General features: G+C 36.2%; 1 protein-coding gene across 4 annotated transcripts in view; it reads left to right on the top strand.

Annotated features, from left to right (window-relative positions):
- The window catches only part of IMMP1L (inner mitochondrial membrane peptidase subunit 1), a 99,111-nt gene that overhangs the window by 34,441 nt on the left and 39,074 nt on the right, over positions 1-25,596 (top strand). The window contains exon 2 of one of the 4 annotated variants that reach the window (XM_004369748.3): positions 9,400-9,655. The exons of 2 other annotated variants lie outside the window; for them this stretch is intronic. In XM_004369748.3, the coding sequence (XP_004369805.2) occupies positions 9,580-9,655 (76 nt within the window). In that variant the 5' untranslated portion in view covers positions 9,400-9,579. Of the gene's footprint in view, positions 1-7,549; positions 9,656-25,596 lie in introns of those variants that run through there. One more of the 4 variants, XM_023737975.1, reaches the window with a different exon arrangement.

The raw sequence follows: 25,596 nt of genomic DNA, 5'->3' as shown, positions 1-25,596 counted from the left end.
ATATGATTATATGTATAATTATATATGTGTATATATGTATATTTATGTGTGTGTGTATATATATATATAGAGAGAGCAAATATTTTTATTTTCATCCTTATCCCATCACAAAATATAAGATGTAAATGGGGCTAGTACATTTTTAGTTATACGTATGTTAGTTGTATCATGCCAGGCACAAGTATGACTTCATACTTGTCTTTATTTAGAGATTATTTATGGTTTAAGGAGATGTGTATAGGTGTCAAGTTGATGGGATGGACTGTGGTAGTTAATGTTATATATCAGCTTGTCTAGGCCATGATTCTCATTATTATGTAATTATCCTCCATTTTGTGATCTGATGTAACAATCCTCCATTTTGTGATCTGATGTGATCAGCCATTCAGTTGTAAGGGGAGTTTCCCCCAGCGTGTGGCCAGAACCCAGTAAGTATATGGACATTTGGGCAAAGCTCCTTTGTTTGCTCTGGATCCTTTTTCTGGCTCATCATCATCTGACCTCCGGTTCTTGTCATTTGACCTGCTGACATTGGGCTTCACTAGCTTTGCAGTCCTGTGAGCTAACAGCCTGTCACCTGACCTGCTGACTTTGGGATTCACCATCTCCACAGCCCTGTAAGCCAGCAGCCTGTAATCTGATCTACTGACTTTGGGATTCACGAGCTTCCACAGCCCTGTGAGTCAGCAGTCTGCCATCTGACCCGCCAATTCGGGGTTCATCACCCCTACAACCACACAAGTCAGGAGAAGCATCCAGCCGATGACTGACCCATGAATTTTGGGACTTGCCAGCCTCCACAATTGCTTGAGCCATTTCCTTGATATAAATCTCTCTCTCTCTCTATATATATATGTGTGTACACTTCACTGGTTTTGCTTCTCTGGAGACCCCAGCCAAAGATATTTCATCTTAAACAGAAACTATACATGTGGATCTCATGAGATGGAATACACATGAATCAAATTGATGGCATCTGTGGAAAGAGATGATGGAGAAGCTCAATATAATCAGTCAGAACAAGGCTGGGGCTGACTCCGGAACTGACCATCAATTGCTCATATGCAAGTGTAGCTTGAAGCTGAAGAACATTAAAACAAGTCTATGAGAGCCAACGTACAACTTTGAGTATATCCAATCTGAATTTAGAGACTGTGTCAAGAACAGATTTGACATGTTGAACACTAATGACTGAAGACTAGACAAATTGGGACATAACATCAAGGATATCATACATGAAGAAAGCAAAAGGTCCTCAGGGGACATCTAGCTCAAGTGGCATAGCACAGTTTATAAAGAAAATGTTCTACTTCCTATTTTGGTGAGTTGCGTCTGGGGTCTTAAATACTTATGAGTGGCCATCTAAGATATAGCTACTGGTTCCACCCCATCTGGAGCAAAGGAGAATGAAGAAAACCAAAAATACAAGGGAAAGATTAGTCCACAGGACTAATGGACCACAAACTATCACAGCCTCCACCAGATTTACTTCAGAATAAATGGATGGTGCCTGGCTACCACCACCAACTGCTCTGACAGGGATCACAATAGAGGGTCCTGGACATAGCAGAAGAAAAATGTAGAATAAAATTCAAACACACACACACACACACAAACCACACTTACTGGTCTGACACAGACTGGAGAAACCCTGAGAGTATGGCCCCAGGAGACCCTTTTAAAACCCAGTAGTGAAGTCACTCCTGATTCATTCTTCAGACAAAGATTAGATGGGCCTACAAAAAAAAAAAAAAAAAAAAACAATAACATACGTAGTTCAACCCTGTATACCAGACTAAATGGGCACACCAGCCCAAAAGCAAACATTAGAAGCAAAAAAGGGACAGGAAAACTAGACAAATGGAAATGGGGAACCCGAGGTTGAGAAGGGGAGAGTGTTGACACATTGCGGGATTGACAACCAGTGTCACAAAACAATTTGTGTATTGTTTAATGAGAAACTAATTTACTCCAAACTTCCACATAAAGCACAGTTTTCAAAAAAAGAGTATAAAGTCATTAAAAACGTAGGAAAGAAGGAAAAGACCAAAATGGATGTTAGAAGAGACTCTGGAATTTGCTCTTGAAAGTAGAGTAGCTAAAGTGAATGGAAGAAATCATGTAAAAGAGCTGAAGAGAAGATTTCAAAGGGCAGCTTGAGAAGAAGTAAAGTATTATCATGAAATGTGCAAAGACCTGGCATTAGAAAACCAAAAGGGAAAAACACACTTGGCATTTCTCAAGCTGAGAGAACTGAAGAAAAAATTCAAGACTTGAGTTACAATGTTGAAGGATTCTATGGACAAAGTATTGAATGGTGCAAGAAGCATCAAAAGAAGATGGAAAGAATACACAGAGTCACTGTTCAAAACGAATTGGCTGACACTTGGAGTAAAGGAGAACAAAGAACACCAAAGACACAAGGAAAGTATTAGCCCAAGAGACAGAATGGGCGACGTAAACCAGAGACTTCATCAGCCTGAGACCAGAAGAACTAGATGGTGCCCAGCTTCCACCAGTGAACGTCCTGACAGGGAACACAACAGTGAGTCCCTGATGGAGTAGTAGAAGGATGGGGTGCAGAACTCAAATTCTAGTAAGAAGACCAGACTTAATGGTCTGACTGAGACTGGAGGTGCCCTGGAAAGCATGGCTGCTGGACTCTCTATCAGCCCAGAACTAAAACAATTTCTGAGGCCAACTCTTCAGACAGGGATTGGACTGGACTGTGGGACATAAAGTGATACTTGTGAAGAGTGTGCCTCTTAGTGAAGTAGATACAAGAGACCAAAGGGGGAGCTTCTGTCTGGAGGTGAGATGGGAAGACAGAGAGAGTTAGGAGGAGCTGGTTGAATGATCATGGAGAATCAGGGGAGGAAAGGAGGAGTGTGCTGTTGCAGAATGGGGTGAGCAATTAGGGTCTTATAACAATGTGTGTATAAAAATTTTGTATGGGAGACTAACTTGAAATGTAAACTTCATTTAATTACAACAATTAAAAAAAAAAAGAAAAAAGAATTGGTTGATGTTCAACCATTTCAGGAGGTAGCATATAAAGAAAATAGAAATCCTCACATCTGGACAGATAAGCAACATCATGATAAATGTAGAAAATATTGAAGTTGTCAAGGATTTCATTTTATTTAGATCCACAATTAATGCCCATACAAGCAGCAGTCAAGAAATCAAACAGCGTATTGCATTGGGCAAATCTCTGCAAAAGACCTCTTTAAAGTGTTGAAAAGCAAAGATGTCATTTTCGGGACTAAGGTACGCCTGACACAAGCCATATTTTCAGTTGCCTCATATGCATGGGAAAGCTGGACAATGAATATGGAAGACCAAAGAAGAATTGATGTCTCTGAATTATGGTGTAGGTGAAGAATATTGAATATACCATGGACTGCCAGAAGAATGAACAAATCTGTCCCGGAAAAAGTACAGCCAGAATGCTCCTTAGAAGCAAGGATGGGTAGACTTTGTCTCACATACTTTGGATGTGTTATGAGGAGGGACCAGTCCCTAGAGAAGGACATCGTGCTTCATAAGAGTGAAAAAGAGGAAGACCCTTGATGAGATGGATTGACACAGTGGTTGCAACAATGGACTCAAACATATCAACGATTGTGGGGATGGCACAGAACTGGGCAGTGTTTTTGTTCTGTTGTACATAGAGTCACTATGAGTTGCAAGTAACTTGATGGCACCCAACAGCAATAACAACAACAGCCTATGATCAAGGTCTGATGGTACTGAAGGAAGAAGTCCAAGCTGCACTGAAGGCATTGGCAAAATCCAAGACTCCAGGAATTGAGGGAATACCAACTGAGATGTTCCAACAAACGGATGCAATGCTGGAATCTCTGACTCGTCCATGCCAAGAAATTTGGAAGACCACTACTTGACCAGCTGACTGGAAGAGATCCATATTTGTGTCCATTCCAAAGAAAGGTGAGCCAACAGAATGCAGGAATTATCGAACAATATCATTAACATCACATGCAAGTAAAATTTTGCTGTAGATAAGTAAAAAATGGTTGCAACAGTACATTGACAGGGAACTGCAAGAGGACGTGGAATGAGGAATATCATTGCTGATGTCAGATGGATCTTGGCTGAAAGCAGAGAATACCAGAAAGATGTTTACCTGTGTTTTATTGACTGTACAAAGGCATTCGACTGTGTGGATCCTAACAAATTTTGGATAACATTGCAAAGAATGGGAATTCCAGAACTCTTAATTGTACTCATGGGAAACCTGTACATAGGCCAAAAGGCAGTCATTCGTACAGAACAAGGGTGTACTGAGTGGTTTAAAATCAGAAAAGATGTGCCTTAGGATTGTATCCTTTCGCCATACTTATTCAGTCTGTATGATGAGCAAATAATCCAAGAAGCTGGACTATATGAAGAAGAAAGGGGCAGGAAACAAAAATCGTCACAACTTTGGACATTTTATCAGGAGGGACCAGTCCCTGGAGGACATCATGCTTGGTAAAGTAGAGAGTCAGCAAATAAGAGGAAGACACTTAACGAGATAGTTTGACACAGTGGCTGCAGAATGGGCTCAAGTATATCAACAGTTGTGAAGATCAAACAGGATCGGGTACTGTTTTGTTGTACATGGGGTTGCTGAGTCAGAGCTGACTGCGTGGCACCTAACAACAGTAACAACATTCATATTGATAGTGTCTTTTGTGAAGAGCCTTTCTACGTGTTTTGCACATGTATGTCTTTTTCTTACTGATTTATAGGAATTGTTTTATGTATTTATGAGTCCTTTTTTGTTTATGTTGTGTGCCATTGAGTCAATTCCTACTCTTAGTGACCCTATAGGACAAAGTGCCCTATAGGGTTTCCTAGGTTGAAATCTTTTCAGGAGCAGATCGTTGAGTCTTTTCTCCCACAGATCCTACGGTTGATTTGAACTGCTGAACTTTGGGTTGGCAGTGGAGCACTTACCCATTGTGCCACTAGGGCTGCTTTTATCGTTTTCAGGTATTACAAATATTTCTCCCATTCTTAGGGTTGTCTTTTTACTCTCTTAATCATGCTTTTGATGAATAGAATTTTGTGAGTTTGAAATAGGCTAATTCCTCATTTATGTTTAGTTCTTTTTGTCTTGCTTAAGAAATATTTGCGTACTCCGAGGATGATAATGTTTTATGTTTTTCTCTAAAGGTGTTAGTGTTTTACCTTTTGATGTGCAGTCTTAGACTGTCTTTTCATGTTAGACAATTTAGCTATGATTTTTGGACTCAAGAATCTATATCTGGAGGTAAAGAAAAAAGAGGTGACTTAGGTTAATGACTGTAATTATGTACTTTATACAAATACCCTCTTAAGAAGACTATGTTTATCCATGTGTACTTTTCCTGTAACCTTATATGTACTTCTTGTTGTTTCTAAGGAGACTACTAGATTATTTGTGGAGAAATTTCCCAAGTGGGAAAATAAATGTGATGATTTTTAGTATTTTTAACCATATTAGTATTCATGAAATGTTTATCCATGAAAAATAAAATTTTATAAAGTATTCACAGACACAATCCCAGTTACCTCATTTGGGCATAGTTCACTCTGTTAAATCTTAGGATATTTAAATATATACTTTTATTAATTGGGGGAAAATTAGTTTTAAGTTTTGTCACCAAAGTAATATAAAATATTGGCTATTATAATATATTTGGAAATTATTTTTATAAACTTTCTTAAAATTATTTTGATTTTTAGTAGAATTTCTTGTTGTCATCCATTTGTGTGTGAGTTACCAACATTTATATGTCTTTAATTATACATTTTAGTGTTTAGTAAAGTTTTTGCTATATGTTAGGATTATGTGCTACTATTTTCACCTTGTAGGAAAGTGTTTTTAATACCCTGGTATTTTAGTTTTTTTCCCATCAATAATGTATATTATTAACTTGGTGATTATTGTATTATTAATTTTACATTTATATTTCTTATTGAGAGTAATTGCCTATTTTAAAATGCGTTTTGTCTCTGATCACTGTGCTGAAGTTGAAGGTGACTGTTCTTAACTCTTCACTAAGCACTTAGATATTTTTCACTTGTCAACTTCATTTTTTAGTTTAAAGCATCAAATTAAATATTATTTTTATCCTGGCTTTTATTTTAATTCATGCATTTAAAAACTGAAATTCAGATAAAAGATAGTTTCAAAATAAATTCAGTATATTATTTATGAGTGGAGCAACACATTAGCATTGAGTTCACAATAGATCATATCGCTTTTATTCCATCTTACAAGCTTAGCAGCACAAACAGAATAATCAACATATTATTTGGCTGTCATCTGCTGAACAGAAACCAGAGATCACAAGGAGGTTTTCCCTAGCTGTGGTGATGGCCTTTTTGTTCCAAGCCCCCATCTGGGAGGGCCATGGTGTGTTATCATATGGAACGCGGGGTTTTCTGTAATCTGCTTAGCTGCACTGCAGTTTGAATCTTCATTCCATGTTTGTGTAATTTATAATTTTAATGAGACCATGGCTCTTGTGGGCTTTGAAATATATTAAAAGCTCTTTTGTGCATATGCTTTTGTTCTTGCTTAATAGGCTCAGTGTATTTAAAACAGATGAATTTTTATTCATGAATTTGGATGTCTAGGGATTAACTTAGACTGGATATCATTGCACTCACTTATTGATGGTTAGAAAGTTTTTTTTGCTGTTATTATTTTGTTTGCTTTAATTTGGGGTGTGTGTGTGCATGCGTGCATGTGTGTGTGTCTGTGACAAACTGGTAACCAGAAAAGAATTTATATAATTTTTAAATCTAGGAAAAAGCGGCATAGCTAAAGAATTTATTTAAATTTTATCCATCTTATTTACTGATACTCATATTTTATCTTTAGTCTTACTATTTTGGATTAGTATTGTAAAGGAATAATTTTGACAAAGCAGCTTTAAAATGAGTTAATACTTTAAATAATATTGTTTATATTGAAATAATATTCTAATGTGTGACAAAGATAAACTTTGTATTTTAATTGTATAATATCAATTTTGTTTGGCAGTCCTAAATAAGTCATAATAAATTTCTTGAATTAAATTAGTATATATTTATATTTTAACTATGTGCAGCTTTACTTACTTCTGTAACACATTAACTATTTTTGCTTTTTTTTTTTTTACCTTCTTTGAGAGATAAGAAGAAAAGACTAATAGAAGAGCAGCTCTGTAAAAATTTGTGCTGTAAAATTGATCTTTTTTATTTTGCTAAAAGTTCCAAAATATACTGAATGCCTCAAATCTCTGTAGTTATTATTTATCACTTATTTTATGAATTTGAATGTCAACAGTTATATAGCACTGTAGAAAAAAATCATGGACCTTTCTAGATCCAAACATGTTTTCTAAAGTTGCTAGCTGTTGAGCTCAATGAGTGGTAATACACAGACTTCATTAGTCTTTTATGCATTTGCCCAAGATGTGATTTAAAAAAAAAAAAACAACTTAAAAAACATTTACTGAACTAAAATGTTTTTGTCACTGTAAAGCAACTTTTTTTTTTTTTTTGGTATGCAGTAGTCAGCAATTTGATAGGTCCCTTCTTCCCACCACCACTACCCTTAAGCTAGAAATATGAAATAGAGACCAAGAACTGTATTTTATACTTTCTTTACTAAGCTCATCTATCAGATTTGACACTGGAATGTTTGATCTTCAGTAATATTGCTCTGTATTTTTATTTGTTGTACAAATTCACTTAGCTTAGCAACGTATTATTGAAAATATATAACCTGCTAAAGTAGTGCTGTGCAGTAGAAATATGTGAGTCACATACATATTTTAATGCAATATATGCAAAATAGTATCATTTCTACATTAATCCATATAAAATTATTAATAGAATATTTTACTTTGTTCTAAGTCTTCAAAATCCAGTGTGCATTTTACACTTACAGCACGTCTCAATTTGGACTAAACCACATTTTTAGTGCTCAGTGGCCACGTGTGCCAAGTAGCTACCATATTAAACAGTGAAGCTCTAAAGTGTTACATATAAATATTATAACAAAATATGTTTTTTGCATTCCTCATTATTTTTCTAGAAACATCCTAGTCAAGGTAACCAAAGAATATTCACATGCTTAAGTTTGCTTAGAGCTAGTATAGCTATAAACATCTGGGGGAAAAAAACCTGAATATAAAGTATTATTTTCTAAATATCTCTATGATTGTATGATTTAAAATGTTCTGTATGTATTCCAATGTGAAGAAGAGAGATTACTTCATTTGATAAGTGCTTTTTAAACCTTGGATCACAATTGATTTGAATTGATTCAAATATTTTAAAATATAGTTATAAAATGATCATGGTGGTTTGGTACTTTATAAAAAATAGAAACACACCTTCTTCTCATATGTAATTGTCCTCCTTGCCAAAGTATGGTTTGGAGAGAAAATCTTATGTTCGTGAGGTCTCTGAATTTTTTGCATTTTCTAAACTTTGAGGGAAATGACCTTACTTTTATGTAAGCTAACTTTTATGTAAATATTATCTGATGCCTATTGTATTCTCTTACTCACTGAAATTTTTACCGACTTCTTCCTGTGACTTCTGCATTTAAAGTGTTGGCACAAAATGTTAAACTATTCTTTAAACAATAAGTCTGGTTTCTTGGATATCATAAATCCATTCATTGATTTCCTAATTGTATTATGTACACAGTCAATTGTAATCCAAGATTACAGCAAACAAGATGTTAATTTCTAGACATAATCTATGTACATTTCAGGTACAGAGCATGATTGTTATAGAAGCACGGAATAAAAAGGAATAACATTTGTGCGATCCTCACAGGAGCTGTCAATAAAAGATGTAATAGGGGATTTAGGAATCTGGAAATGGCCAACTAATTTATGTGAATCTATTTTATTTCAGCTAGAGAGACCAAGCTCTTTTTCGTCTGCACTGCATATTGCAGAGCACAGTCTGTCTGTGGAAAACCAGGCGGCTGCATATGGATAGTCCCTTGATATCATTCACTTGCTGTGTAATCTTATTATGCAAAGTTCTAATCTTCACCTAGAATGAATGCCTCTGGGTCAGAATATAGTCATATCAGGGTTTTTGAGGTCATGTTTTGTGATCCTTAGCTTATTCTTCTAAGTAGGGCTGGGATTTAAAGGGTATTCCCCAGACGCTAGCAGAGATAGACAGCAGAACCTGCTGCCTTTTTGGAAGACAAGACCAACATGAGGTCCCTGGAAGGATTAAACTTGATTTGTAGCTGTAGGATTTTTTAACAGATGTATTATTGGACAGGGAATAGGGGCCCACCAGCACAGTAAAATTGAGTCACGACTGGCATTCTCAGGGAGTTTGCTGCCTGCTCAAACAGCAGCTGCATGTGGATTTGACTTCTTTCAGGTGAAGCGACTTCCAGTCATTTGGAAAGGATGGGATGAAAAGGAACCTTGGTGATAATTTTGATGTCTGCAAGATTTAGTACCAGTGTAATGGGATTATCGGTAACACCTTCACTGCAGAAAAAGCCACCTGGCGCTATAACTGGCAGCAACTGAGAACTAATCCTTTCCCATCTCTTGGATGTCATTCATGAAGCTCAAAGCAATTTCTACCCTGCTAACTGTGATTAATTTTATAAATAACAACAAAAAATCAGGTGATCAAGGCAAAGAATATGCTTTTTATTATTTATAATTGTAGCCTTATTATAAGTTGTGTACAATTTATAAATTATGTAAGACCTGTATAAACTATATTAAAATTTATTAACTGCTCAAGTGGAAAAGTGGGTTAGTAATGTCTGTTTTTATACTTTTATCAGTTAAGAGTGATATATAGTATTTACTATTTGGTAAAGATTCATATTTGTGATTAAATATTAATTGAAATACTTCTGTGTTCTTTTGAATATAAGGCCATTATTAATATATTAATCAAAATGTCTATAGATATAAAGAATTGAAATAATTTGTTTTCTTGTACATTTTTACCTATTTTTGTCTGCTTTGATTTCAGCTGGTGAAACTTTGTTAGAGAACTAAAACATTTAATGATCTACAAATATATAGACACATATCTTTGATAATTAAAATAATGCTAGCTCAAAATGCTAATAAAAGACTGTGGAAATGTATGCTCTTAATATGCAAAAGTCCTAAAATGGTAATATTAATACTGAGTGACTTACTTTTAAACACCAGTGATTCTTTTTCAAGTTTTCCTTAGCCAGTGGAGGTTTAGTTCTTTGCTCTAGAATGAGTGCATTAGTTAGTAATTGAGATTTTTTCTTTTTAGCGTTTTTTTTAACTAAAAACTTTATCAAGTACTTTGTTTAGAGGTGTTAATTATTTTAATATTCTTCTCTTATATGGTCCAGAATAAACTGAGAGAAAATGAAGTGAAATTATCCCATCAGTCACCCCAACAGTATGCAACATAACTGCCAAGACTAGAAAAGATAATTAGTATTGTCAGTATTATGATCCTAGAGTACTTAATTTTAAAATATTTATTCATAGAACTCGATTTTTATCTTATTTTGTGATTTAGTAACTTTATACTTTTTAAAAATAGATTATAAAACCTTAATCTTAATGTTTTTAAACTTTAAAATCTTAACTACATATAGATAGTGGAAATATTTTTTGAAATTTTAAAAATAATTAAAGTATAATCATTTATTTTATACGTGACACATTGATTTACTGGTAGCTTCTGCTTATATATAGTGTATTTTATCTTTATTCATATAAATCTTTATTAAAAAATCAAATAAAATATAACAAATTAAAGTTCTTTTCTCAAACCTTCCTAGCAAGCTTGTTGCTATTATTAATGAGTTTTGATTTAACTGGTTCCAGATTATTGTATTCCAAAATGTGTTTCACTTATTGTTACATTTTAAAGTTTAAACGAATGAGTGAGAAAGCTTAACGTTATTTATACTGAATTGAATTATGTTAATTTATAAAGGATTTCTTTAGCTTTCTATTTGTATTTTTACTACTTGAAAAATGTGTATTTAAAATTCTACTTCACAGTAAAAAATAGCCATCTATGAAATAAATGGACTGAAATATTTTTCTTATTATGATATTATACTTGTATTTGAAAACTAAAATATTTGGTTTGTGTGTAATTTCACATTATTTTACCAGATATATTTATTATCTCAGGATGACATTTTATGATAGTGAATAGAATTTAATTGTTTTTTAAAAGTAGCTTTCCTTTCAAAACAAAACTTGTCTCAAAGTTTTTGTTAAAGGTGATTACTATTTACTTTTTTGCTTTCAGTTCAACTGTTTACTGAATGGCTCTTGAGATTTATTAGCTCTTAAGAGTTAGTATTTTTCCCTCCATCCTAGGCATCATTCTTATTTGATTAGAGATTACATTCTTATTTGATGAGAGATTATTTACTTTGGAAAGTCCCAAATAAACTCATCTTAATTAAATTCAACATAAACATATAAGGTTTTCTCATTGATATGCGTTCTTTTCAGATAGATAGAGATTACTTGAACTTAATACCTTATTGATAATTTATAACAACTTTGGCTAATCTTGAAAAGCTGCACAGTACTAATTCAATTTGCTGCACAGGTATCTCATAATGATGTCAACCAAAGTTGAGGGAGTTTTTTTTTAAACAGGTGGAATTAATTTTAGTCATGTTATTTCAACATGTAATTAATATAAAAATTATTGAGGTGTTTTACTTTTTTTTTTACTAAGTCTTTGAAGTCTGGTATGCATTTTATATTTTTATAGACATCTTAGTACAGGCTAAGCACATTTCAAGTGCTCAATAGCCCCAGATGTCTAGTGGTTACTGTATTGGAAAGCTAGTGTAAACCATTCACTATTTCATAGTCTCTCCCTTACAGCACCTGTTTCTCATAATCTTTGACCAATAAGATCATTTCTCACTTTTTATGGATTGTTTTAGCATCAACTACTGTACAAATTTTTCTCTACCCCTTTCCCTGCTATCGTCTTTGAAAACTCTAATACTATGGTCTTAGTATCTCTTGATGTCTTACGTCATTTCCACTTAACCAGTCACCATCATCGTCATTCTTTGGTTCTTATTATCACCCAAAATTCTCTTAAGCTCCTTAGTTCCTTTCTCTGACTACACTTCTTAGCATCCTGTTATTACCTACTCCTTTCAAGGTTTTTTTTTTTTTTTAATTGTGGTTTAGATGAAGGTTTACAGAGCAGATAACTGTCTCATTGAACAATTAATACACATATTGTTTTGTGACATAGGTTGCCAACACCACAACATGTCAACACTCTCCCCTTCTCGACCTTGAGTTCCCTATTACCAGCTTTCCTGTCCCCTCCTGCCTTCTCATCCCCGCCCCTGGGCTGGGGTGCCCATTTAGTCTCATTTAGTTTTATGAGTCTGTCTAATCTTCGGCTGAAGGATGAACCTCAGGAGTGACTTCAGTACTGAGCTAAAAGGGTGTCCAGGGGCCATACTCAGTGTCTGGGGGCCATACTCTTGGGGTTTCTCCAGTCTCTGTCAGACCAGTAAGTCTGGTCTTTTTTTGTGAGTTAGAATTTTGTACTACGTTTTTCTCCCACTCTGTCTAGAACCCTCTGTTGTGATCCTTGTCAGAGCAGTCGATGGTGGCAGCCGGGCACCATCTAGTTGTGCTGGACTCAGTCTGTTGGAGGCCACGGTAGTTGTGGTCCATTACTCCTTTGGACTAATCTTTCTTTGTGTCTTTGGTTTTCTTCATTCTCCCTTGCTCCAGATGGGATGGGACCAGTGGAGTATCTTAGATGGCCGCTTACAAGCTTTTAAGACCCCAGATGCTACTTACCAAAGTAGGTTATAGAGCATTTTCTTTATAAACTATGTTATGCCAGTTGAGCTAGATGTCCCCCGCAACCATAGTCCCCAGCCCAAGGGTGTTATTTTTGGAGATAAGAGAATGAGATATAAAGTGAGAGAAATGTTAAGAAATAAAAAACATGAAGAAGTATAAGTCAGGTGTAACAAAAGAGCAGGATGGGAATCATAGGACTTCCTGATTATTTAAGAGATGATAATTTTTTTTTTTATGTGCAGTTTATAAGGCTTAATATCTCTCTAATGGGGATATTGGTGGTTCAGTGGTAGAATTCTCACCTTCCATGTGGGAGACTTGGGTTCAATTTCCTGACCAATGCACGTCATGCACAGCCACCACCTGTCTGTCAGTGGAAGCTTGTGTGTTGTTATGAAGTTGAATAGGTTTCAGTGGAGCTTCCAGACTAAGACAGAGTGGGAAGAAAGGCTGGAGATCTGCTTCCAAAAATAAGCCAGCAAAATCCCTATGGATCACAAGGGTCTGATTTGCAACCAATCATGGGGATCATTCAGGACCAGGCAGCATTTCATTCAGTTATACATGGGTTCATCATGAGTTGGAGGCTGACTTGATGGGAGCTAACAGCAATGTTTCTCTAAAGGGTAGTGCATAAAGTAGCTCAGCGACAGGTATCCTAAGCTAATGCCAAGTCATATTTCTTCCTCTGTATTAATAGCTTTCAATTATTCCTTGTACAACTCGTATATTATTCTGAAATAGATGGAAGGATCATATAGCAGTTGGGTCATAATTAGTGGATAGAATGGGGTGGTTTTGGTATTTCACTGCTTGGAAGCTGACGGTACTTGTTGGCACTTGATTGTATTAAAAGTGTCAACTGCTTATGTTTTTAAATATAAATTTTTTTTATTTTGAATATATATGAAAAGTGAACTTTAGAAAATAACATTGGATTAATTAAATACATTGAAATATTAGCATTATAAGGTTTATTTGATAATGAAAATTTATAGCATTATCCCAAAGTTAACATAACATTTATTAAAAAATAATAAATGGTTAAATTTTGTCAAGTTTCTGAAAAGGTTGAGTATGTCTCATTGGTGTCAAATGACAGCTCAAAGACCTTATTGGACTTCTATCCCAGGAGTTTAGTAAAAATACAGGTTCTGGGGCCCTGCTCCCAGAGATTCAAATTCATTAACTCTATTGTGGGAGCCTGGGGATTTGTATTTTGAGTTTGGTTCCCAGGTTATTTTGATGCTGCAAACAAATTTAAAGCAGTATTCACTGTTCTGAACATTAAAATGATGACAGTTATTTTCCTCTGAGAATGAAACTTTCTAACAAAATAAACAAGTTTAAATAAAATCTTTGTAGATGATGAGGATCAGAGCTCCTTGAATTTGCATTGCTAGAAAATAAAATATTCCTTCTCCACAAGTCTTACAGGAAATTTAACATGATAGATTTCAACAATTCATGAACATCCTTGAAGGTAGTTTTAAAATGGCAAGAATTTGAATTATTTTGATGGGGAGGTTGCTATGTGAGAGTGAATTATTTAGCTATTGAGCAGAGTACACCACTCAGCATCCATGTCTTAATGAGTCTTTGCTGTTCTCTTCTTGTCACATTAACTTCCATTCAGGGTCTGAAATGGACATACATCTTTCAGTTATTTTATTTATATCATTATATAGGGAAAATGTATTTTGTATAGATATTCTTGAGTTTGAGAAATCACATGGGTCTTGGGAATGTTCAAAAATCTGTTGTCTTTTTCTTGTCCAAATGCAGGTAAATATAACAAAACTGTGATGTTGAGATTTGTCTTCTGCTTCCCCATCTCCTTCTTTCTGCTCACCTTTTCTTAGTGTGAATGCTTCATTAAGTGCTAATGTATTCTTTATCTCTGCTCTTCTTACCAAAACATAAAAAAAATTTATATTATTTACTTCTCGGATTGGTTGCTTATACTTTAAGAATGAATGAATTTCTGTAAACTGGTGGTTTCAACCAACATTGACCTTTACATTATTTTTCCTATTTCTGGTACAAAATGTTTTTTTTTCTTTTCAAAGAAATTCCAAGCCTATACAATCAAGTGGGCCTTTTACTTGGGGCTTGGAAATTCTGAAATCACTCTAAGTTTACTTCGATGGGTAAGTCTAAATAAATCAGGGTCTTAGCATTGGAGACCTGCCTATTCCTAGAAACTTTATAAAGATGGAAGAAATTCTAGTAAGTTCTAGAATTTCATAGTAAGATCATGTAAGTGTTTGCTATTATTGTTGTTGTTATTTTGGTTGGTATTTGAGGATTTTTAATGAGGATTGAAAGAAACCATTGTCATCTCCATCCCACATTATATTTTCTAACTTCGTTATAGGAAGAGATTTTTTAAATTAAAATGTAGAAAACTGTTGAAAGTGGGTATCAGTGTTACTCCCTTATGCTAGCACTATGTTACTATATTTTAAACAGAGACTCTTTAAAAAATTTCTGGAGAAGGTTATTCTACATTTCTTTTGCTACATTATGTGACATTCACAGTTTTAAACTTCTTTTCATCCTAACTTTTCTATTACTCATTTGATAGAGGACATAGCTTCCCCTGTAAAGGAAATGTGATAGGGAATAAGAAGTAACACATTTTATTTCCTAGGTAGGGTTTTCCTCTCTGTGCTTAAATCTGATTGTTTTCTCCCAACCTGCCTTTCAATTCCCATACTTTGTTTGGCGGCGTCTAATCTGCTATTAAACCCATTTAATGAATTTTTAATTTTAGTTATTGTATTTTATTATTCCATCTTTTACTCCATTTTTTAAAAATGTTAATCACAGTTCTTTTAAAGTGTTTGTTAACATCAATATCTGAGTCACCTATTGGCCTATTTCTGCTCTCTTTTTTCCTCTTGGCTCTCAGTCATTTGGTTCTGTTTTATAAAATGTTTTTAACCTTGATTGAATTAGATTAAAACTTATAATAACCTAGTCAAAAATGGGCCAAGGATTTGAAAGGAGAGGAGACATTCAATGGTCCATAAGCACATAAAAAAGAGGCTCAACTTCATTAGTCACTGTTGTTGTTGTTGTGTGCTGTCAGATCGATTGTGACTCATGCCAACCCTGTATGACAGAGTAGAATTGCCCCATAGGGTTTCCTAGGCAGTAATCTTTTTCAGGAGCTGATTGCCAGGTCTTTTCTCCTGCGCAAGGGCTGGTGTGTTTGAACTGCTAACCTTTGGGTTACCAGCTGAGCTCTTAATTATTGTGCCACCAGGACTCCTTCATTAGTCACTAGGGAGATGTACATCAAAAAACCAAAATGAGAGTGGCGTCTGGGGTCTTAAAAGTTAATGAGCAGCCATCTAAGATGCATCAATTGGTCCCAACCCACTTTGAGTAAAGGAAAATGAAGAACACCATAGACACAAGGAAAGTATTAGCCCAGGAGATAGAAAAGGCCACATAAACCACATAAGCTGAGACTTCATCAGCCTGTGACCAGAAGAACTAGATGGTGCCCGGCTACCACAGTGACTGCCCTGACAGGGAACACAGCAGAGAGTCCCTGATGGAGCAAGAGAAAGGTGGGGTGCAGAACTCAAATTCTAGTAAAAAGACCAGACTTAATGGTTTGACTGAGACTGGAGGGACCCCAGAAGACATGGCCCCTGGGCTCTCTGTTAGCCCAAAACTAAAACCATTCCCGAGGCCAACTCTTCAGACAAAGATTAGACTGGACTCTAGGACATAGAAGTGTGCTTCTTAGCTCAAGTAGATACATGAGACTAAATGGGCAGCTCCTGTCCAGAGGCTAGATGAGAAGGCAGAGAGGGTCAGGAGCTGGTTGAATGGACACGGGAAATCTGGGGTGGAAAGGAGGAGTGTGCTGTCACAGTTTGGGGAGAGCAACTAGGGTTACATAACAATGTATATATAAACTTTTGTTTGACAGACTAACTTGAATTGTAAACTTTCACTTAAAGCACAACAATAAAAAAACAAAAAACCACAATAAGATACCACTTCACATCCAGTAGAATGGCTGTAATAAAACATAGACAATAACAAGTGTTGATGAGGATTTGTAGAAATTGGAACACTCTTATATTGCTGGTGAAAATTTAAAATGTTGCAGCCACTTTGGAAAACAGATTGGCAGATCTTCAAAAAGTTAAACATAGAGTTACCATCGATAGAGACAGATAACTACCGTTGAGTCGACTCCTAGTCACGTACAACAGAATGAAATGTTGCCTGGTCCCGTGTCATCCTCACAGTCTTTGGCATGTTCAGGTTCATCATTGTGGTCTATTGTGCCAGTTCAGCTCACCAAGGGCCTCCTTCACGCTTGCTCGCCCTCTGCTTCACCAAACACGATGTCTTCCTTTAGCAGTTGATCCCTCCTGATGACGTGTCCACAACAGGTGACGCAAACAATGTTCTGTTGTGATCCATAAGATTTTCATTGGCTAATTTTCAAAAATAGACCACCAAACCTTTCTTCCTCGTTTGTCTTAGTCTAGAAGCTCCACTGAAACCTGTCTGCCAGGGGTAACCTTGCTGGTATTTGAAATATAGGTGGCATAGCTACCAGCATCACAGAAATATACAAGCTACCACAGTACAACAAACTGATAAATGGGTGGTGGAGAATTACCATAGGACCCTGTAATTCCACTCCTAGGTAGATACCCAGGAGAATTAAAACATATGTCCACAGAAAAACCTGTACATGAATAGCATCATTATTCGTAATAGCCAACGTGGAAACAACCCAGATTTAATTGATGAATGGATAAATATTATATACAATGAAATATTTTTCAGCCATAAAAAAAGGAATGAAGTACTGATACATGCTACACTTGGGTGAACCTTGAAAGCATTATGCTCAGTGAAATAAAGCAGTCACAAAACACCATGTATTATATGGTTCCACTTATATAAAATATCCAGAATAAGCAAAGCCATAGAGACAGTAGATTAGTGGTTGCCAGGGCCTGGGAGGCGGGAATAATGGAGAGTAAGTAGTCTTGGGTTTTGCTTTGAGTGATGAATATGTTCTGGAATTAGATAATGGTGATGGTTGTACAACCTTGTGAATGTGTAAAATCCACTGAACTGTACATTTAAAAAGGTTGAATTTTATGATATATGAGTTTTATCTCAGTTTTTAAAAAAGGGCTTTCTACTCCAAGGTTATAAAAAATATTGTAGAGGTTCTAGATAATGCAATCTTCTTCCTAAATTAAGTTGGTTTTATTGTTGTTGTTGTTTGTTTTGTTTTTTTCTCCTAGCAGACAGGTACTGTATGAACAGACCACTTGAATCTTGTCAAGGGATGGCATTATTCTTTGTTAAGGCTGATCTATTTCAGTTTTGACCTCATTCCTAGGCTGTGGCCAGCGGAAAGACTGGGCATATGCCAGGCCTGGCCGACCTTGTGGGGTCCTGAAGTCCAACCTCTGTCTCCCTAACTTTGTGTGGTTGCTAGCAGCTCTGCTTAGGTCTCTAGCCTTTCAGTTGCTGCTTTCTGCTGAGATTTTGGGAGTCTTACCCTGCTCAGGTGGCAATTTAAGAGTTGGCAAGCCTAAAAGGAAGATTGCGTGCAGACTTTGTATTCTCTTTCTTATGGTTCCTTTCTGTAATTTTTACCCTCATATGCTAGCTACTTTGACAGCCAAAACTTCCAACTTCTGTCTCAGCCAAATGGGACTGCCATTTTCTGTTAAGACTTTTATTTTCCTGTCCTGTAAACTGGCAGATTCCATTAGGAAAAAACCAGGTAAATATCGAGGTCACTTTATGATATTCCCTTCTCTCACGTCTTCGCCCTTCAAATCCTGCCTACATTGGTGCCTAATGACTTTTAATAGCTATTTTGTCTATTTTGCCCAGATTTTATAGTTTTTATTGTTTTCATCAAGAAGTTTAGTCTGATATAAGCTACTGTGTCACGGGGGGCATTGAAGTCCCCCTCTTGCCTTCTTGACTGTAATATTCGATCATCTCCTGTATCTCTATTTCCCTCTCATTTTCCCTCCCTCTTATGTAGTGTCTCCTCATCATTAGCCTCTCTTTCTCTATTGGATTGCTCCCATTGGCTCTCTGCGTTTCTGTGTTTCCATGTTTTAAAAGATACACTTAACCCTACATTCTTCTCTGTTACTCTGCCCCATTGTCAACTAGGGCAATTTTGCACCCAGGGTACACTTGGCGATATTTGGGGACATTTTTGTTTGTCACAACTACTCAGATAGGTTCTTTTTTTTTTTTTTTTTTTCCTGTTTTCAATCTTTCATTTGCTTTTTTATCCTGTTTAGTTTACTTTTATCTTTGAATATGCCATCCTCACTTCTAAGGAGTATTCTGGCTGTACTACTTTCAAGACAGATTTGTTCATTCTTCTGACAGTTCGTGGTTTATTCAGTATTCCTTGCCAACACCATAATTCAAAGGCATCAATTCTTCTTCAGTTTTACTTATTCATTATCCAGCTTTCATATGCATATGAGGCAATTGAAAATCCCATGGCTTGGGTCAGGCACACCTTGGTCCTCAAAGTGACATCTTTGCTTTTTTAACAATTGAAGTTGGTCTTTTGCAGCAGATTTGCCCAGTGGAATACATCATTTCATTTTTTGACTGCTGATTCCATGGCCGTTGATTGTGGATGCAAGTAAAATGAAATCCTTGATGACTTCAGTCTTTTCTCTGTTTATCATGATGCTGCTTATTGCTCCGGTTGCGAGGATTTTTGTTTTCTTTATATTGAGTTGTAAACCATACTGAAAGCTGTAGTCTTTCATCCTCATCAGTGTGTGCTTCATGTCTTCGTCACTTTCACCAAGCAGTGTTGTGTCATCTGCATATCTCAGATTGTTACTGAGTCTTCTTCCAATCCTGAAGCTGCGTTCTTCTTCATATGGTCCACTTACTCGGATTATTTGCTTAGCATACAGATTGAATAAGTATGGTGAAAGGATACAACCCTGACGCATACCTTTCCTGACTTTAAACCACACAGTATCCTCCTGTTCTGCTCAAATGACTGCCTCTTGGTCTACGTACAGGTACCACATGAGCACCATTAAGTGTTCTAGAATTCCCATTCTTCACAATGTTATCCATAATTGGTTATGATCCACACTCAAATGACTTTGCATAGTCGATAAAACACAGGCGAACATCTTTCTTGTATTCACTACTTTCAGTCCAGATCATTCTGACATCAACAATGATATCCCTTGTTGCACATCCTCTTCTCAGTCTGGCTTGAATTTCTGGTAGTTGCCTGTTGATATACTGCTGCAACCGTTTTTGAATTATCTTTAGCAAAATTTTACTTGCATGTGATATTAATGATATTGTTCGATAATTTCCATGTTCTGTAAGGTCACCTTTCTTTGGAATGGGCACAGATATGAATCTCTTCCATCAGGTTGGCCAGGTAGCTGTCTTCCAAATTTTTTGGCATAGACTAGTGCTACAGCTGTTTGTTGAAACATCTCAATTGGTATTCCGTCACTTCCTGGAGCCTTGTTTTTCGCCAATGCCTTCAGTGCAGCTTGGACTTCTTCCTTCAGTACCATCGGTTCTTGATCATATGCTTGCTACCTCCTGAAATGGCTGAACGTTGACCAATTCTTTTTGGGTAGTTGCTCAGTATTCCTTCCATCATCTCTTGATGCTTCCAGGGTTATTCAATATTTCGCCCACAGAATCCTTCAATATTGCAACTCTAGGCTTGAATTTTTTCTTCAGTTCTTTCTGCTTGAGAAATGCCAAGTGTGTTCTTCCCTTTTGGTTTTCCAACTCCAGGGCTTTGCACATGTCATTATAATACTTTACTTTGTCTTCTCAAGCCACCCTTTGAAATCTTCTGTTCAGCTCTTTTACTTCACCGTTTGTTCCATTCGCTTTAGCTACTCTCTGTTGAAGAGTAAATTTCAGTCTCTTCTGATATCCATTTTGGTGTTTTCTTTTTTCCTGTCTTTTTAATGATCTTTTTGCTTTCTTCATGTGTGATGTCCTTGATGCCATCCCACAACTTGTCTGGTCTTCAGTCATTAGTGTTCAGTGCATCCAGTCTATTTTTTAGATGGTCTGTAAATTCAGGTGGGATATGCTCAAGGCGGTAAAGTGGATGGTCAGTGAAAAAGAGATCCTCAATAAGATGGATTGACACAGTGGCCGCAACAGTGGGCTGAAGCATAACAACAATTGTGATGATGATGCAGGACCACGCAGTGTTTTGTTCTGTTGTACATAGGATTGCTATGAGTTGGAACAGACTCCACGGCACCTAACAACAGTACTACTCAAGGTCATACTTTGGCTCTCGTGGACTTGTTTTCATTTTTTTCAGCTTCAACTAGAATTTGCATGTGAGCAGTTGGAGCCCTGGTGGTGCAGTGGTTAAGAACTACGGCTGCTAACTAAAAAGGTCAGCAGTTCAAATCCACCAGCTGCTCCTTGGAAACCCTATGGGGCAGTTCTATTCTGTCCTATAGGATCGCTATGAGTCAGAGTCCACTTGACAGCAATGGGTTTGTTTTTTGGTAATTGATAGTATGTTTCAGAGTCGACTTCTTGGCGTGTTCTGACTGATGATATTGAGCTTCTCCATTGTCTCTTTGCACAGATGTCGACGATTCCTGTGTATTCCATCCAGCGAGGTCCACGTGTATTGTCATTGTTCATGTTGCTGAAAAAAGATATTTGCAATGAATATGTTGTTGGTCTTGCAAAATTGTGTCGTGCAATATCTGGAGTCATTTCTATCACCAAGGCCATATTTTCCAACTACCAGTCCTTATTCTTTGTTTCCAGCTTTCATATTCCAATTCCCAGTAGTTATCAATGCATCCTGATTGCATGTTTGATCCATTTCAGACTGTAGAATTTGGTAAAAATCTTCAGTTTCTTCATCTTTGGCATTAGTGTTTGGTATGTAAGTTTGAATAATACTCATATTAACTGGTCTTCCTTGTAGGCATATGGATATTATCCTACCACTGACAGCATTGTACTTCAGGAGAGATCTTGAAATGTTCTTTTTGACAGTGAATGTGGCGCTGTTCCTCTTTGATTTGTCAGTCCTGGCATAATAGGCCAGTATGATTGTCTGATTCAAAATGGTCGATGCCAGTCCATTTCAGCTCTCTAGTGCCTGGGATATCTATCTTGAAATGTTCCATTTCATTTCTGACAACTTCCAATTTTCTTAGATTCATACTTCCTGTATTTCGTGTTCTGATTATTAATGTATGTTTGCAGCTGTTTCTTCTCATTTTGAGTCTTGCCACAGGAGCAAATGAAGGTCCAGAAACCTTTACTCCATGCACGTCATTAAGGTCAACTCTACTTTGAGGAAGTTACTCTTCCTTAGTTGTATTTTGAGTGCCTTCCAATCTGAGGGGCTCATCTTCTGGCACTATGGCAGACAGTGTTCTGCTGCTATTCATAAGGTTTTCACTGTCCACGTTTTGTAGAAGTAGATCGCCAGGTCCTTCTCCATAGTCTGTCTTAGTCTGGAAGCTCTGTTGAAATCTCTCCACCATGGGTGACCCTGCTGGTATTTGAAATACTGGTGGCATAGCTTTCAGCATCAGAGCAACGTGCAAGCCACCACAGTATAACAAACTGACAGGCGAGTCATGGAAGTAGTCTTTAGACAACCTATTTAACTTTACAGATACATTTTTATTCTATTATTTTGTTATTCCTCTTCAGCCTTTTCTTGAAGTAATAGGACTTTCACTATAAAGCGTTTTTAATAAAGCATTTTAAAAGCTTTTTTTAAGATATAATTCACATGCTATACAATTCACCTGTAAAGTGTATGATTCAGTGTTTTTTAATGTATTCACAGATATGTGAGAACATCGCCATAGTCAATTTTAGAACATTTTCATCATCTCAGAAAGAAACCCTATACCCTGTAGCTACCATTTCACTTATACCCCGACTCCCACACCAGCTCTAAGCAACCAGTAATCTACTTTCTGGTTCTGTAGATTTCTCTGCTCTGGACTTTTATATGAATGGAATCATATAGTATGTGATATTTTGTTACTGGCTTTTTTCACCTAGCATTATATATTCAAGGTCCATCCATGTTATAGTATGTATCATCCCTTTATTCCTTTTTATAGCAAAATAATAGTCCATTGAATGGATATACCACATTTTGTTTATCCATTCATCCATTGAATTGTTCTCACGTCTTGGCTGTTATCAGTAATTTTGCTGTAAACATTTGTGTACAAGTTTTGTGCAGACATATGTTTTCATTTCTCTTGAGTGTATACTAGGACCGCTCCTAAGAACTTCTAGGTCATGTGGGAACTATCTTATTTTTTTTGCAAATAACATGCACCTTCTACATTTGTTTACCAGCCATGCTCCACTACCCTGCAAGCTATTTTCGTAAGTGCTGCTATGTCAGTTTTTTTTTATATGTTACTGTAAAAAAATTAGCATAACACACTTATGAAAATACTTTGAGTGGGAAGGGTACGGATGACAAACAAACATAGAAGGAGGTGTGTAATTTGCATAAAAATGCAATTTTTTGAGGAACTGCCAGGCTGTTTTCCAAAGTGACTGTATAATTCTTTTTATATGTTGCTGGATTTTGTTTACTAGTATTTTATTGAGGATTTTTGTATCCACATTAATAAGAAATATTGGTCTGTAGTTTTCTTGTCTGCCTTTCATATTAGATTAATAATGGAGTCATAGAATGAATTGGAAATATTCCCCTATCTTAATTATCTAGTGCTGCTATAACAGAAATACCACAAGTGGATGGGTTTATCAAACAGAAGTTTATTCTCTCACAGTCTAGTAGGCTAGAAGTTCGAATTCAGGGTGCCAGCTCCAGAAGAAGGCTCCTTCTCTCTGTTGGCTCTGTAGGAAAGTCCTTGTCATCAATCTTCCCTTGATCTAGGGGCTTCTCTGCACAGGAACCTCGGGTCTGAAGGATGTGTTCTGCTCCCGGTGCTGCTTTCTTAGTGGTATCAGGTCCCCCTGTATCTCTGCTCACTTCTCTCTTTTATATCTCAAAAGAGATTGGCTTAAAGCACAATCCAATCTTGTAGATTGAGTCCTGCCTCATTAACATAACTGCTGCTAATCCTATATCATTAACATCATAGAGAGAGGGTTTACAACACATAGAAAAATCACATCAGATGACAAAATGGTGGACAATCACACAGTACTGGGAATCATGGTATAGCCAAGTTGACATATTTTCGGGGGACACAATTGAATCCATGACTTCCTCCTCCTGTTTTTTTCGAATAGTTTGTGAACTGTTGATACTAATTTTTCTTTAAATGTTGGTAGAACTCAGCAGTAAAGCCATCTGGGTCGGGGGTTTTCTTTGTGCGTAGTTTTTGATTATTAATCCCTTTGTTTCTTATAGGTCAATTCAGATTGTTTCTTTTTGAGTTAGTTTCAGTAGTGTGTGTATTTCTAGGAATTTGTCCATTTTTGTAGAAGTTATCTAATTTGTTGTTGGGCACTTGTTCATTGTTGTTTTTAGGTGCTGTTGAGTTGGTTCCAACCTATAGAGACCCTATGTACAACAGAACTTGTTCATAGTCCTACTACTCGTTCATAGTATTCCTTTATAATCCTTTTCATTTCTGTAAGGTCAGTAGCAATGTCCCCTCTTTCATTTCTGGTTATAATAATTTGAATCTTCTGTCTTTTTTTCTTGCTGATTCTAGCTAAAGGCTTGTCAATTTTGTTGATCTTATCGAAAACCAGCTTTTGGTTACGTTGATTTTCTCTATTGTTTTTGTATTCTCTATTTCATTAATTTCCATTCTAATCTTTGTTTCCTTCTGCTTGCTTTAGGTTTAATTTGCTCTTATTTTTCAAGTGTCTTTAGGTGAAAGTTTAAGTTATTGATGTGAGCTCTTCTTTCTTAATATAGACAGTTATGACTACATTTCCCTCTAAGTACTGCTTTTGCTACATTCCATAAGTTCTAGTCTGTTGTGTATTCATTTTCATTCATCTCAAAAGCATTTTCTGCCTTTCCTTTGGTTTCTTTTTTGGCCCATTGGTTATTTAGGAATTTTTTGTTTAATTTCCACATATTTGTAAGTTTACCAATTTTTTTTCCTGCTTTTGATTTCTAATTTCATTCCCTGGTGGTTGGAGAACATACTTTGTATTATTTCTTTTCTTTTAAATTTATTGAGGTGTTTTTTATGGCCTATCATATGGTCTGTCAGGGAGAATGTTCCATGTTCCCTTGAAAAGAATTTATATTTTGGGTGGAGTGTTTTATAAATGTCTGGTAGGTCTAGTTGGTTTATAGTGGTGTTCAAGCCGTTAATTTTCTGTTTGATCTTCTGCCTAGTCATTTCACCCATTATTAAAGGTAAGATGTTGATGTCTTAAGTATTGTTGAATTGCCTATTTCTCCCTTCATTTCTGTCACTTTTTGCTTCCTGTGTGTATTTTGTTGTTCTGTTATTAGGTGTGTGTATATATATATATGTTTATAATTGTTACATCTCCTGGTGAATTGACCCTTCTATCTTTATGAAGATGACCTCTTTATCTCTAGTAACATTTTTTTACAAGTCTTTTTTTTAGCCACTCCACATTTCCTGTGGTCCCTGTTTGCACGATATGTCTTTTCTTAACCCTTTGTTTTCAGTATATTTGTATCTTTGAATCTAAAATGTGTCTTGTGTAGACAGCAGATAATTGGAATTTTTTTAATCCAATA

This window comes from Trichechus manatus, unplaced genomic scaffold, assembly GCF_000243295.1.
Source record: "Trichechus manatus latirostris isolate Lorelei unplaced genomic scaffold, TriManLat1.0 scaffold00006, whole genome shotgun sequence".
Classification (NCBI taxonomy): Eukaryota; Metazoa; Chordata; class Mammalia; order Sirenia; family Trichechidae; genus Trichechus; species Trichechus manatus.
This window is presented reverse-complemented; position numbering and strand designations above follow the sequence as displayed.